The 14,220-nt window shown below is 54.5% G+C and overlaps 3 protein-coding genes across 3 annotated transcripts; 1 reads left to right on the forward strand and 2 right to left on the reverse strand.

Moving 5' to 3' along the window:
* Positions 1–3,493: 3,493 nt before the first annotated feature.
* On the forward strand, positions 3,494–4,157 carry CTAM01_09907 (uncharacterized protein; the record flags this gene model as incomplete). The annotated part of the gene is made up of 2 exons (XM_060525923.1): positions 3,494–3,853; positions 4,023–4,157. The coding sequence occupies 2 exons, from the start codon at positions 3,494–3,496 to the stop codon at positions 4,155–4,157; spliced, it is 495 nt and encodes a 164-aa protein (XP_060379432.1).
* Positions 4,158–6,449: 2,292 nt separating this feature from the next.
* Positions 6,450–10,055, reverse strand: CTAM01_09908 (myb-like DNA-binding domain-containing protein; the record flags this gene model as incomplete). The annotated part of the gene is made up of 1 exon (XM_060525924.1): positions 6,450–10,055. The coding sequence occupies one exon, from the start codon at positions 10,053–10,055 to the stop codon at positions 6,450–6,452; it is 3,606 nt and encodes a 1,201-aa protein (XP_060379433.1).
* A 925-nt stretch (positions 10,056–10,980) lies between these two features.
* Positions 10,981–12,714, reverse strand: CTAM01_09909 (allantoinase; the record flags this gene model as incomplete). The annotated part of the gene is made up of 2 exons (XM_060525925.1): positions 10,981–12,114; positions 12,196–12,714. 2 exons carry the CDS (start codon positions 12,712–12,714, stop codon positions 10,981–10,983), a joined length of 1,653 nt encoding a protein of 550 aa, XP_060379434.1.
* Positions 12,715–14,220: the final 1,506 nt, after the last annotated feature.

Below are 14,220 nucleotides of genomic sequence, written 5' to 3' on the forward strand. Positions count from 1 at the left end.
GGTTTGGTGTTCTCGATCCAGGGGAGGATGTAGAGGCGGGAGAGATAAGTCTGTTGGTTCCGAGGGTGATGATGTCTCTGGGTGAGAACGAGGTTCTTTTTGGTGTTGAGGTTGTTGGGTGTCTGCTTCAAGAAGAAGGAAGAGAGGGAGGAAGGAAGGTATTATACCTGCCTTGAGCTGTTGAGGTGTGGAGAGGGACAAGGTAGTTGAGATAAAACTCTGATTAGTCTGGAGAAGTGTGGGATGGGAAGGAGGAAAGGGGGCCAAGAGTAAACGATGGGGGAAGGAAAGGATTCTTTTTGTATTAGAGGAAAGAGGTCAGGAGACGAGCAGGTCCTTCCCACAGTTCCATAGGTAAGGTACGGAGTAGTCTGGGTTGACTGGGAAGGTACGGCGTGACTGGGGAGTGCCCGGGGACTGGGTCTCGCGACCACGGCTCCGGGTTGGGACGTACCTACTTTCCGGTTCGTACCTTCCTCACTTTGCTTCCTACCTTACCCAAGTTACTTACTTTACCTAGTACTTACTAAGGTAAGGTATGTACCATAAGGTAGGTGCTCACCTTATTTCGGTACTTGGCCAAGGTATGGAAGGAAGCACGGAAGGAGAGGTACCTTGCCTTGCACGGCATGGCATGGCATGGCGGAAAGCACGACGGAAGGCGCGAAGAAGGGAAGGAAGCAAGCAAGGAAGGAATGAGCAGATGCTCACCCCGTTCTCACCCATTGGGAACCCATTTCACTCCCCGTATATCCCCGTATGCCTCCGCATGCGTTTCCACACTTTGACTGATGGAAAGGTGCTTTTCATGCCTCATGATCACGTCTCTGACCAAGCAGGGCAGCCGGGGTGGGCATGGACATCTTGGTTTGCTTGCTAAACAACGAAAAAAAAAAAAAAAACGAAAGGAAAGGAAGAAAACGATACCCACATTGCTGGTACTGGCTAACCCACACTCCCACACACTCCCACAGTCCACAACAACATGCATCAAACGGACAAGTCGGGGGCCCGTGGGCGAACCAAGAAAAGTGCGGGCAGCAACGTACGTGTGTGGGCTGGACTGTGGGATAATGGCGGGTGAAGACCGGGTGAAGAACGACGTGGTGGTAGTGGTGGTTCTGGCCCAGTCGTCTCGCGGGCGCGGGCGGAGAGTCGCGAGAGAGAATACCGTGACCGTGGTGACATGTCGGACCAGGGTGACTTTGAAAATTGACGGTTGTGGTTGTAGTGAGAGGGCCTACCTAGGTACCTTGGGAGGAACCTCTGGAACCTCTTGGGACGGTGGGACCGCCGCCGATGGGCCGGATGGCCATAGCTCTCGCCGTGTCGCGAGCCTCACGAGTGACGTTGGTGGTACATTGCGCCGAGTACCTCCGGCCGACGCAGCTGAGCTTCAAGCAACCACCGTGGCACCGTCCAGCACCCGACACCGTCCAGGAACTGGATCTGGTGTGCACGGTGTACTGGGGGGTACGGTAGGCAAGGGAAGGGGCGTGCCCCGTGAGCTGACGATTGACGTCGAGTCTCATTGCAATTATTCGGTCCAATGCTCGGCCACTAAGAGGAGTCGGTCTAAACATGAGGCTCCCCGGTGTGAGCGATCAGTGAGCACTACATACAGAGAGTGGTGGTGGTTCAAGCAAAAGGCAAGGTGACAGGGACCGCAGACCAGACTTTCGAAAAGAGGCCGAGACGACGGCGTATGCGGCAGGGTGACCACAATTATTCGCGGTGATAGCTGGAACTCGCCGAATGGATCTGGCTTCCCTGTCCAGGATCTGTCTTCGTGGTTGCAGGCAGAGGCAGGGCGACAAATCCAGAAAGCAGTCAAGGCCCAGATTGGACGGGCCACAATTACACTAATCGGACCCTTTATCCTTGGCGTGCTGCTGGAATCTGTCTAGTGCGGAATAGCACGAGATGATCCGCCTGCTGTCCAGGACTTCATTCGTAGTTGGTGGAGATCCCGAAGCCTCCGATTGACGTCAGGGTCAGGATGCACCGATGCAGGTCCCGTCGCGTATGCTGCCACCATACCACCGTGCCACCGCACCACGGAATTGTGAAGAGGCACGTAACCTTGATCATCTTGGTACGCGCCATGCCATGGAGGGACGGGAGTTTGATTGATTGAGTGACAGTGACGACGGCTTGGCGGCTGGCCTTGCTTGGCCTGCGCTCTACCTAGGTACACAGTAGCATTGCTAGCATCGCGAACAGGATATGCTGCACGGCTGACTGATGGACTGACAAACTCAAAGCTTAACGTGCAGGTCTGTCATACACAAGTACGGGAGAGAGAGTCAGGTTCCCTGCCCTTCGATTGAACCATTCCGTTTCTTCGAGAAAAGATCGCTGGAGCCCTGGAACCACATTCGCTCACGTCATAACATCAGACGATGCACTTGTTCGTCCACGTATGCTTAGATGCGGAAAGAAACCGACGTGGTAACCAGGGACATGCAAAGTAATGAAGAGGAAGAAAAACAGCAGAGAACCACTTGAAAAAATAAAATAAGAGGGCATCCACATTTTGGGCCCAAGTACCGTGCCGTCGCCGCATCTTCCTTCCCGGGTACGTACTTTACGGTAAGGTAGATCTCCACCGCACGGGCGGCATCTGCCATCTGGCATGCCATGGCCTGTCACTGGGATTCTGGGAATATCATGGATTTTGTGGTTTTTTGAATAGTTGCACCGCACATACTCCGAATAGGTATCAACACATCGCAGACCCGGGTTTACCACGACATGCACACTTTGACCATACCGTCGTCTCATGAAATAAAAAAAACAAAATGACCAGAGCTACGCATCACATCGTCCGGTCAAGACCTCATTCCCCGGACCGACATATGCACCACGGTCATGTCAGATCACGAGAATAACAACCTTCACCACAAAGGGCTGCAAAGGCTGCAATGACTGCGAAAGAAAACCACAAGTCCACAACGCAGCCGCATGGCATCGCATGGCAGCTTGGCCCACGCAAGGTCCGATTAGACGCTGACCCCTGCACCCCTGCCCCATCCACCTTGCCCTTTCTCTTCACAGTTCACACTCTTCTTCTTGTTTTCCATCTGGCGTTTACTGCTTGACTGTAAAGAAAGAAAAATGTTATCTCCTTCCCTGTCCGCTGACGGGACCCCCACCCCCTGAACCCTGTTGGTCCTCTTCGGCCCGGCAAGCAGATGCCGCCGCGACACGCCCCTACTAGGCTGCCTTAGCTCGCAGATACGCCTGGACACCTTGCATCCGTATCTGTCCCTCGCTCTGTGGCTTGCTCCCGTTGCTTCTAGCGCGCCTGGTTCCTGATAACCGCCGACCGTCTACTAGGTATGCATACCGTTGGCGCTACTGTTGGCCAACGTTCAACGGGAGGCAGAGTCTCGGAGAGTGAGAGGGGAGGGTTGTAGCGAGAGATACTCGTGACTCGTCGAATGAAAGGCTAGAGAAACATGAGAGCTATAGGAGCTATTGAGGGCTATGGATGCGGCTCACGGCTCGACGATCCTCGTCCCTTGAGCCAGATCATTACACAACCCACTTCACCGGCCGGCATCCCCTTGGTCTGGTCCACGATGGGGAGTCGTGGAGTCTACCTTCTAACGAGAGACATGAGAGAACCAGAAAAGCACCGAGACTCGGCCACGACTCCACGATTACCGCGAGAGCACGCCGAGTATTGAGCCCCATCCTACGCCAGCTACGAGTAACGAAGCTATGCGAAACAGCGACGAAATGTGCTGCCGGCCAAATGGCAACCGCTACCTACTGCGTACACGGCCTGGTCATTCACGATATGTGGAAACTCCCAGTCCCAGAGGCCCAGAGTGAGGGAAAAGGGGGAGTATGATGGAGTATTGTGGTAAGAGTCTTCTCGTCTCTTTTGCACGCGAGAGGAAAAGGGCCGACAAGTGAGGAACTCGTAACGACACGAGACCATGAAAATTTGCTTCACGGTTGAATGAGAAGTGGGCATGAGGAGCTACGGAGTGGTGGAAGGGGGAATTGCACAGAAATTTGAGCGAGAGGTGGTCAATATCAAGACAGCAAATGACTTACCACTGGTGGTGAAGCTCACGATAGACGAATCTATCGTGAAACATCTCGAGCCTCAATCTACCGTGGTAAGGTCAAGCCACCTCACTTGAGAAGCTGTGGCTCACACAACTGCCTCTAGGCTCAAACTTCACCACACTGCCACGTAGGTGATAAACAGTCCATGAAAGACTGTGGCTCAAATTGGATCTCAAGGCACTAACTCGGATCTTTTCTGAAAAAAAGGTGGCCCATTGCGCGCGCAAATTCTCGCCTCACCTCGGCCGTACGCCTTGAATGCGGATCCGCCCAGGGGGGGGGGGAGAGGGGTGTACCGTGTGAGACTGTGAGTGTCTTTCATCGCGGCGGGCCCCTCCGCCCCATCAACTATCCGTAAAACCACCATAAGGGCCCGAAGTGCGGCCACGCCGCTGCGGTCGGTCCCTGAGTGCCCCGCTTTTCATCCGGTGGTCTGATCGGATGTTTTCCGTGAGCTCAACGTTCAACTTTTCAGGTTCTTACACGGTGAGGTTGCTGGAGGCTGAGGCTCGTCTTTTCCCTTTTTGTGCTTTCCGCTCTCTGCCTCGAAAGCATCTCGTACCCTCCACTCACTCTAGATTCCCGTCTGTTGCGAATGAGACTGTCCGTCGCGCGCATTTCCACGGATTTGAATGGTCGGTGACAATCGCGATGTTTGATGCTGCTATCGCCGACGCCGATACTAATACCAGTGCCTCCCCATCAGCAATTGCCAATGCTACCCGTAACAACTGCAGCTTCCCTACTTTTGCCTCTCCGAAACGCCCGGGATGATCGCCTCCAGATGTTTCTCCGATCTCTCGGCGTTTGCTGATCTACCTACTTCCAGTGTCAAGGTGCTCAGGTCGTCCTGACTCGGGCCAAAATTCGATACTGATCCCGACAAGGACCGTTTGCAGACACCCCGTGTCGCGCCGACTCCCTCCGCGACGGAACAATGACGCCACAACTTTTGATTCTGGAGAGAAAATTCCGCACGCGCGCGTCGCGCGGAACTTGCTCCGGAGTACTGTCTACGTGAAGCCATCGTGACAATGACATCCGACAACGCGCGATGGAGAAGAAGGAAGACCCCGCACGGAATGGCCGTGGTACAGAAACGCATGCAGTGCTGTCTTCGGGAACCCCCCGTTATTCTTTCCCCAGATGTCGGGAGATTCACACATGTTGAATCATTCTAGAAATTCTACACATCACCTCCCCCGGATGACGTCGCGTCTTGGGCTCGGAGTGCGTGGCCGTCACACTCTTTTTTTGCGTGTCACTCCTTCTCCCACTGCCCTGGGACTCGCCATTTGGGTAAGTACACGACTTTGTCATCACAGCTTTATCGGGTTCTCCAGTACACGTGTACAGCGCTGCAAAAGCACGCATCAGTCAACCCCCAGTTGACACGCATGTACCGTACATGGGGAACAAGTTCCTTTCCCATTCCGCTGGGTTCCCCCGTTCTCGGGCGAGAGCCGATTATCCATCCCACCACTTCATCCCGCGGGTTTACCTTATCGACTGTGCTTCCCAACCTGGGAGAGAGCCTGACGTTGTCAAGGTAACAATGTAGATATCATACACACACACATCGTCTCTCGCCACGGAACGTCACAGCCCTACGATGGCGGCGACGGCGGCACGGATGTCAAAAAGTGGGCAGATGGATCCGTGACGGTCGGAGATAAAGCTGGATTACTCCTGATGGCCGCTTATCGACTAGGCGCGAAACAGATTCTCAGTTGCGAGATAGCTGCGGTAGCTGATTCATGAGTAAGTAGTCGTCCGATGACGACATTCCACTAGGCTTAGGGAAAATCACTGAGTGAAAAAATTCAAACCTCGTTATCGTTCGGGTGGTTCGACTGGCCACCGACGAGTCATGACCAATGACGTAAATTCCTCACGACAAACAACTCAACTGACGATTCCACAAAGTACAATGGAACGTGGGAATTTGACATCTGAGAAAGAGCTTCAACACAACTTGTTTTGAACCATTCGATAATGATGGGGTTCGCAGCTACTAAGCTATGTACAATTCCCATCCTTGAACAATCGATATCCACTCCGAAAAACAACCCTCATAACAAATGCTGTGTGACGTGCCTGAACCTGCTTTGCCCATGCTGTGGCCTGCCATTGCTTTTGGCCCAGAACGTTGACCGCTCTGATAGAATTCTCTGCGGCACCCTGGCCACTAAACCTTATCCATCAATAACGACTCTCGAGTCAACATCGTACCTCAGCCTCGCGGGGTATCATCATGTACACTACCACACTACTCGAGTGACTTGAAAAATGTGAAACTTGCACAACAATCTAGTTGCACATCCATCGCAGCGTGGAATCGCAACTCAAGCTGTCCACTAGCTGGTTCAGTCCCTGAGTCTGTTTGCTCTCTTCCGACCCTTAGACCCTGAGGGAGCGGTCGAGGGCGGGGCGGGAGCCGGCGACATGTCTTCATCGTTTTCGTCGCTGACTGGTGCCGGCAGGCCTGGCGGCTCGGGGCCTCCAGTCTTTCTGGCCCAGTCGCCCACCCGCCTGTCCGCTTTTCTGCTCCTGACAGATGCGGGTGCTGTGGAAGGTGGGACGCGAATCGGTGGCATGTCTTCGTCAACATCGCTGTTCTGCACCGACTCCGGTTGCAGTGACGCCGCTGTTCGAAGTCTGATCCCGGAAGAGATACGCCTCTTGGCCTTTTCTCTCTTCTCTTTGAGGCGGTCGGGAATCTTCTCGGCCGCATACTGTGAGGCGACTGGCTCTGGTGAACTGCCATCATTCTCCATAGACCGTTGTCTGGATGAAGTTCCTCCAGAAAGCCTGACACGTTTCTTAGCAGGGCTGGGCCTAGCGTCTTCCGCTTCGACGGGGAGAAGTCTGGAAATGCCAGCAGGTTGAAGAGATGGAGACGCAGAGAGAGCATTCGATATAGAATCAGTCAGGAGTCGATTCGATTGGGCCGATGACTGCCGTGTAGACGGAGAATCACCTTCTGTCAGCCTGGTCTCATCTTCCTCATCGGCTTCAGAGACGTTGTCGTCATCGTCTTTGTTGTTGTTCTCGTCGTCGGAAGCGTCGTCGCTGTCAACCACAAGTTCAGCACTGCGTGGCTCATTTTTTAGGCTCTTTCGACGGCTGGTTTTCTTGGGAGGATCAACGACAGCCATCTCGGTCTCGGTATCATAGTTGGTATCCCCTCCGCCGAGTATTTTGGCACCTCGGGGGCCACTCGCCTTGGCATCCTCCAGCAACCAACGGGCACAGTCCCTAACTGACTTTTCCTTTTGATCGGGGACACGCTGCCTTAGACGATACCATAGCAATTGGAGAGTCTTCTTAGGCCACTTCCTGCGGAACTCCAAGTCGGCGAGCTTCGTCCATTGAATCAATCGGTCGCGACCGGCGCCTCCTGCCAGAATAGCCCGGACCATTTTGTGTTTATCTTCGGGCGGCATTTCTTGGATCTGCTTGCGGGCCTTCTCCAAAGTCCAGGTGACCTTTGACGCGGGGCGCGAAGACCTCAGAACTTCGCTGGGGGTAAGTTCCACGTTGAGAGTCTTGAACTTTCTCATGCACTGCAGACGAGTGCGCTTGCGGCCCATCAGCTCACTGACCGTCTGCCAGTTGATCATGGGTTCGTAAGGCTGTTGAATCTTCGAAGGTGACCGGTCCGTCCGTCTGAGCAAGGTGATGACATGCTGAACCAATTCCTTTTCTTCCTCCTCAGTCCAATAATTGCGGCCTTCCGTGCGGCCACAAATGACATAGTTCCTGTAGCGGTCGCGGACATCCTTCTCGTGGCGACCCAGCTCTTCTGCAATTTTGATCCAGCAATTACCATGTTTGGCGTACAGCATCGCCAGCTTAACATCTTCTTTGGCAGTCCATCCTCCTCCGCGAGCCTTAAAGTTGTGGAAATTCTGGCGAGCAACGTCGATAGTTTTCTGGCGGCGCCGGTCAGGAAGAGCGGCACAAATGTAATTCCACAGGTGGAGGAATTTCTCGCCGTCATATGGGATAGCCGTCTTAGACACTTTTGTGCGCTGCTTCATCTGGATAAGATTGTTCATCTCCTCTTGTGACAGGTCGTTCTCTTCTCGATACTTCTCGACAACTTCTCTGAGCTTGCGCATCTCTTCATGGGAGAATTGGCCGGTGATATATTCGGGTGGTCCCTGAGGCGCTCCCTTGGGCTGGGGAGCCTTCTTTGGCGTTTTCGCCTTTACGGGCTTCGGTGTGGCGGTTGCGGGTGTGCGAGAGGCAACTGTCTGTTTGGGTTTCTTGAGCTTCATCTGAGGCTTTGCGGTCTTGGTCGATGCTGGCTTCTTGACTGGGGCCTCTTCAGTTCCGGGCTCCTGATCCTCGCCGTCCTCTTGGATCTCACGAGCCGCACTCCCTGCCACCTCGAGATTCTCTGGTGTCTCTTGGACTGATGTTGACTTTTCGAAGAAGTCCGGTTTAGAGCGCTGCTTCTTGGATGCCGTGGAGCGGGTAGACTTCTGAGCCGAACTAGGCAAGTTGCCAACATCAAAGGGCTGTTCTTCGTCTGGCTGGGCATTGCGACGTCGAGTAGCTCGCGGCGTCGTGGCCGGCCTCTCAACAGCTGCATCCTTCTTGGAATAAGTAGTGAGCTTTTTGGCTGAACCCCGGAGTGCATCGCGGAAAGTTTTGATTGGCAGCTGAGGGGTTGGGACGACCTCCTCCTCTTCCTCCATGTCTTCGCTGCGTGTACTTGACGGGCTTTCTCTCGGGGCTTGTGATGACGGGGGAAGGCCATCGGCCAAGGACCCCTGACTAGACTGTGCGTCCTCGTCATCCTCGACGAGAGATTCCGGCGAAGAGGGCTGGTTCGCAGTTACGTCCATATCCACGTCTTGGTCACTATCAACACTGACCCGATCGAATGTATCATCTTCAGGTGGTTCGACGATTGGCGAGGTTCGTTGAGCGGCCTCCGCCGAATCCTCCTCCTCTGAGGCGGTTGCCACGTCCTCCTCCATTGCATCGTCCGTAGACTCCACGGCTTTTGCCGTATCGTGCGGTTGAGCTGCGGCCTCTTTGGCAAGGCTCTGTCGTAGGAGGGAGATCTGAGATCCCCGTGACATACTCCTGCGCCTCTGCGCTGCAACACTGGGTGAAGACGCCGGTCCGTTCTGGCCATCATCGGACTCGTTGTCATCTGGACTTGGCAACACAGGTGTGCCGGAAGGTTGAGTAAAGAATGGCCTGGGGACACCGAGCAGTTGCGACTGCTGTGACTCGTATTTGATCTCGAGGGGATCGGCCTCGGAGGCGGGGCTGTGAACGATAGCTTGGGCGATGCTGGTGTCCTCGGGCGACTCAGGCACAACATCCTCGGGCTCGGCGTCCTCCATGTCGACATCTTCGAGAGAACGACGCGTCTTCTTCTTCTTCTTCCTCTTTTTCCGATCCGACGAGTGCGACGCGCCCAGCGCACTGGGATTATCCGATTCACGCTTGCGCTTCTTTTTCAGTTGAGGCGAAGAAGTGATATCGTCATCGGCCACAATGGCGTCACTGGAAGGTCCAATTTGGCCACTGAAGATGGAAGATGAGGGGCCTGGATCCGAGTGTTCTGGGTCTGTCGCCTTGCTCTTGCCCTTCTTGCTGCGATCCTTCTTGTCCTTCTTAGACTTTTTGGACTTTCGTTTCTTCACGCTATGGTCCTCGTCGGAAGGATACGCGGCATCCGCAGCACCTCCTCCATCGTTCGCTTGGGTCGAGAAAGGGACCATGGAGGAAAACGGGTCGACGTAGTCGTTAAATGTGTCGAGACCGGTCTCGTCCTCGTCCGCCATTCTGCCCAACAGTCTGTCGTCAATTCCGTCGGGGTACTCGGCCGGCGCAGTTGAAGGGAATATCCTATCTTCGCTTTCGTCGCGGGTTGGTCTAGTAGGTCCAGGCGAAGAGTTCTTGGTGGGCGTGTATCGGTTGAAGATTCTCGAGATGGAGTTGAACATGGTGAAATTTCCACCAGGGCGACCGGCGGCGCAGGGACGCAGAACAATTGGGAAGGGACGACTGGCAGGAGGGGCCGAGAAGGGTCGTCGCAAGAAAAGTGCGCTGGGGAGCTGCCCTCTATGAGAAGGTGCTTGCTCCTTCCAGGTTGGTGCCTTCCACAGCCAAGATAAGGTCGCGTACGAGGTGCCGTTGACGAAGTAAAAAAAAACGCGAGTGGAAGGTGGGACCCACAATTGCGGTAGGATGGCGATGAAGGAAGGATACACGGTCCACTGACCAGGAGCTTGGGCCGCCCCGTCTCTCCCACCTTTGGTGCCCCTCGTACCTTCAGGGCCGGCACAGGTCTCAGTACTTAGTTAGGTACTCAAGTTACATCATCACCAGTCAAAGGCATGGCGCATTAGAGGAGCATCAACCCCGCGGCTCTCACTCGGCTTCCATTCCATTGTCTTCGAAAACAAAGACTGGAGTGTAACACAGCATGCAAACTGAAGAGGCATGGCGATGTACACATGGCATTTCTTCATTCGCAAGCTACCTTATATCTACCTTGTGCAGCGAAGTTACTTCTAGAAGTTGCCCATTCTTATCATTCAAGTCGCTACTGCTCAATGTTATCAGACCTGCCCAATCTCCAACTGGGGTTGGGATCATGTCTCACTACACGCACATGACATTCATCCCAGCCCTCGCAGTTGAGACCCAGTTCAATATTCCATATTTCATTCCTTTCCACATCACGATAAGTGATGATGAGTTGACGTTCATGAAGTGGTTTTGTTTTACATTATCAATTTGTCCTAATTCAGACCTCATTAAATCATCACCCGGCTAATGCTCTCGTCACGATCTATCTTTGTCTCTTTCACTTTGTCATCCAACTCTTCATATGAATCCTCTCTCCTCATCCAGCGCCCGGCTCGACTACGCCGTGCGCTTCTCCGTAATAGCCTCACCAACCGGGCTCTCACCAACAAATCCAAGATTTTTTCCTCCAAACTCAAACACCTTGCGGCCTCTGACCCACGTCTCCTTTACCCGACCAGCAAACTCATGACCCTCCCACGGCGAGCAGCGGTTCTTCCACCGCATATCCCCAGACCTGAGTGTCCACGCGTCCGCGTCGTCAAACACGCAGATATCAGCATCCATACCAACCTTGAGCGCGCCCTTGCGGTGCGCAAGACCGACCTGCTTAGCCGTCGACTGACTGCACAACCGCACAATATCAACAATCGACGGCGCCGCACTCTCACCCTCAGCAGCGATGCGCGCCACCGCCTCGGAGTAGACGATAGGTAGACCCAGACCCACGGATGAAATACCGCCCCACGCGGCGAAGAAGTCGCCCCGCGAGCTCGAGTCCGCCACGGCCACCGCCGCATCCTCTAGCGTCTTCTCCGCGAGGATCTTGTCCATGCTCTCGCCGGGGATCGTCATATCGATACCGGAATCCGAGTGGTGCATGTTGGGGGAGTGGCTTTCGGGCGGGGTGCGGGTCTCGAGATGGCTCGGGAGGAGCTTCAGCTGCGGCGTACACGGCGAGTGGTCCGAGACGATGGTCTTGATGCACGAGTCCTTTGCCACGAGTTCCTCCCAGAGCCCGTCGCGGTTGGATCGCTCACGGATAGGAGGGCAGCACTTGTGGCGGGTGTCGCCGTCGGCAATGTCTTCCGATGCGAAGCCGAGATAGTGGAAGCACGTCTCGGCCGTGATGTTGATGCCTTTGGCTCTGGCATCCTTGAGCAGGGGGATGGCCTGTGTGGCTGAGAGATGGACAATGTGGAGGTGGAGGTCCGGCGCGAGGTGGGCCAGGGACAGGATCTCCTCGACAGCGTATGTCTCGAACGAAGGCGGGCGGGACTCGAGGAAGGTCTTGTATGAGTTGAGCTCGCCAGTGGGAGCCAGCGGCGGCTCGGACTGTTGGACCGCGTCGCCTACCGAGTCGGAGATGGGAGGGATCATCTCGGCGTGGAACATGAGCGTCGTGGGTGTGCCGTTGAGCTTCTTCATGGCGAGGGCCACGTCTTGCGATGAGACTGCTGGGAATTCATCAACCTGGTTGGGAACGCATTGTCAGCTTACAGTCTCTCAAAGGGTGAATCCGCCGGCGCAGTTACGGTGCAGGATACTACTCACTCCAGACTCGATCAAGAACCCTTTGAAGCCTCTGACACCGGCCTCGACAAGGGGCAGCAGATCATCAGCGTTTCCGGGAATCACACCGCCATAGAAACCAACGTCAACCCAGCACTGTCCTTTGCTCGCAGCAAGCTTCTCCTTGAAGCCAGCTACAGTCGTGGTGGGTGGGATAGCGTTGAGAGGCATGTCGACGACGGTCGTCACACCGCCAGAGGCAGCGGCCCGCGTACCCGTCCAAAAACCCTCCCATTCCGTGCGGCCGGGTTCGTTGAGGTGGACATGAGCATCTACGAGACCAGGCAACAGGAGCTTTGAGCCGTAGTTGATGTACTCAGTGGAGGCCGGGAAGGAGGTCTTTGGCAGGACTGCCGGGACGATGTTGAGAATCTTTCCGGTGGCGGGCGAGACTGTTATCGTTGCGGGTGTGAGGACGAGGTTGTCTTGTTCAAAGGTGAGGACTGCCCGCGTCGAGACAAGGACCACGAGGGGTGTGGTGGTATCTTGAGAGGCCGTCATGATGAAGAGTGATGGAGGGGTTGCTTATGATAAGCTTATCTTGGAAGCTTGGGGAGGTCCGATAAGGGAAATACCGCGGTATCTGAAGAGCTCTCCCCGCGGTAGACGTTCTTGGATAGCTTGCAGTTGCGTCTGGAGAAGAGCGAAGCTTATCTTGATCGCGGGGTGGCGGGGTGATGAGAGAGATAAGATATGGCCGGTGTGGCTTTCAAGGGTTTGAAGGTGTGTAAGATGTTTGGGTGGTCTTAGTGAGGACTACCTAGATAAACACTCAAGCAGAAAGTGAATGGTCTCGTGTAGTGGTTTTGAATTACTATGAGTCCACAGAAAGGCAATGTGGTGATAGTTCAAGGAGAAGTTGAGTAGAGAAAAGAAGAGAGAAAAGAAGAAGGGGAGAAAGAAGAAGAACAGCTTCCCCCGTCCGAATCTCACTCAGAGGAAAGCCGTTCGTGGCTCGATCCACGGCCCACCCCGAAAGTCCAAACTTGATTAGGACGGGTCCCCTTCCATTCGTTCTTCTGGGCTTCCATTTCCAGTTCTTCTCTCCGATAAGATAACGTTCTCTGAGGTGACAGGAAGAATATGTGACAAAGGGGGAACACGGGAGTTCAAGGGACCAGCCACTGAGCCAATCCCAACGAGGAAAAGACCCTCCTCAAGCAGTCTTCAGAGTAAGGTACATAGTAAGGTAAGGTAGCTTAGCCCTCTCCCACCGCCATCTCCTTCTCCTTCGGGCCCCGGTGCCGGGGAGTCTTCTACCCCGTCATCGACCTTCTTCAAGTCGACTCAAAGCCCGCTCCTCTCAAGGCTCAACCTGCGCTCCAATAGTGACCATTGAACCCCGTGCCGCCGGCCTCTGCTTTCTGCAACTGGGGTTCGTGTCCGTCGTGTGGGGTGCGTTATCGAAACCCTTCTCCCATCGAACAATCTCGACGCGACCCCGGGGAACCCTGAAAGAAGTCGAAAGTCTTCCCTTGTCGTTATCAGCCGCAGCTGATTGGCTGGATGTGTCGTCGGACACAGCCGTTTCCCGATCTAGACCGCCTTAGTCATCACAGGTTCAGCGAATGAGGAAAAGCATGTGCTGCTTTAAATGCCTCTGCTCTGTACCTTGAGTCTTTGACACTGACAATCCACCACAAAAAGTACAAACAAAGCCCACGCGGCCCATCACCGTTCTTGACTCTTCATCGGCCATTTTCGGGAAAATCGAAGGCTTGTTTTTGGTTTTTGGTTTTTCCGTGGCTCAGGTTTGCCCTTCTGACAGGTCCAGAGCCTTGACTCCCCCTGCCTTGGTCCTGCGTCGGTGTGCTTATTACTTCGGGCTCCACTGCCGCTGCTGCACCCGAGGCGTCGTCTAAGCTTCACTTGGGAGTTTCGATCGAGTAATGATCGAGTAAAACACCGCTCATTTGGGGCATCTGGCCCGCCAATGTTATGCGCCTCGCGAGTCCCGGGAACTCTAGTTTCTTGATTTTTTTTCTCTTTCGTGAAGACATTTTCCGG

Source organism: Colletotrichum tamarilloi, assembly GCF_030869305.1.
Source record: "Colletotrichum tamarilloi strain Tom-12 chromosome Unknown Scaffold_42.1, whole genome shotgun sequence".
Classification (NCBI taxonomy): Eukaryota; Fungi; Ascomycota; class Sordariomycetes; order Glomerellales; family Glomerellaceae; genus Colletotrichum; species Colletotrichum tamarilloi.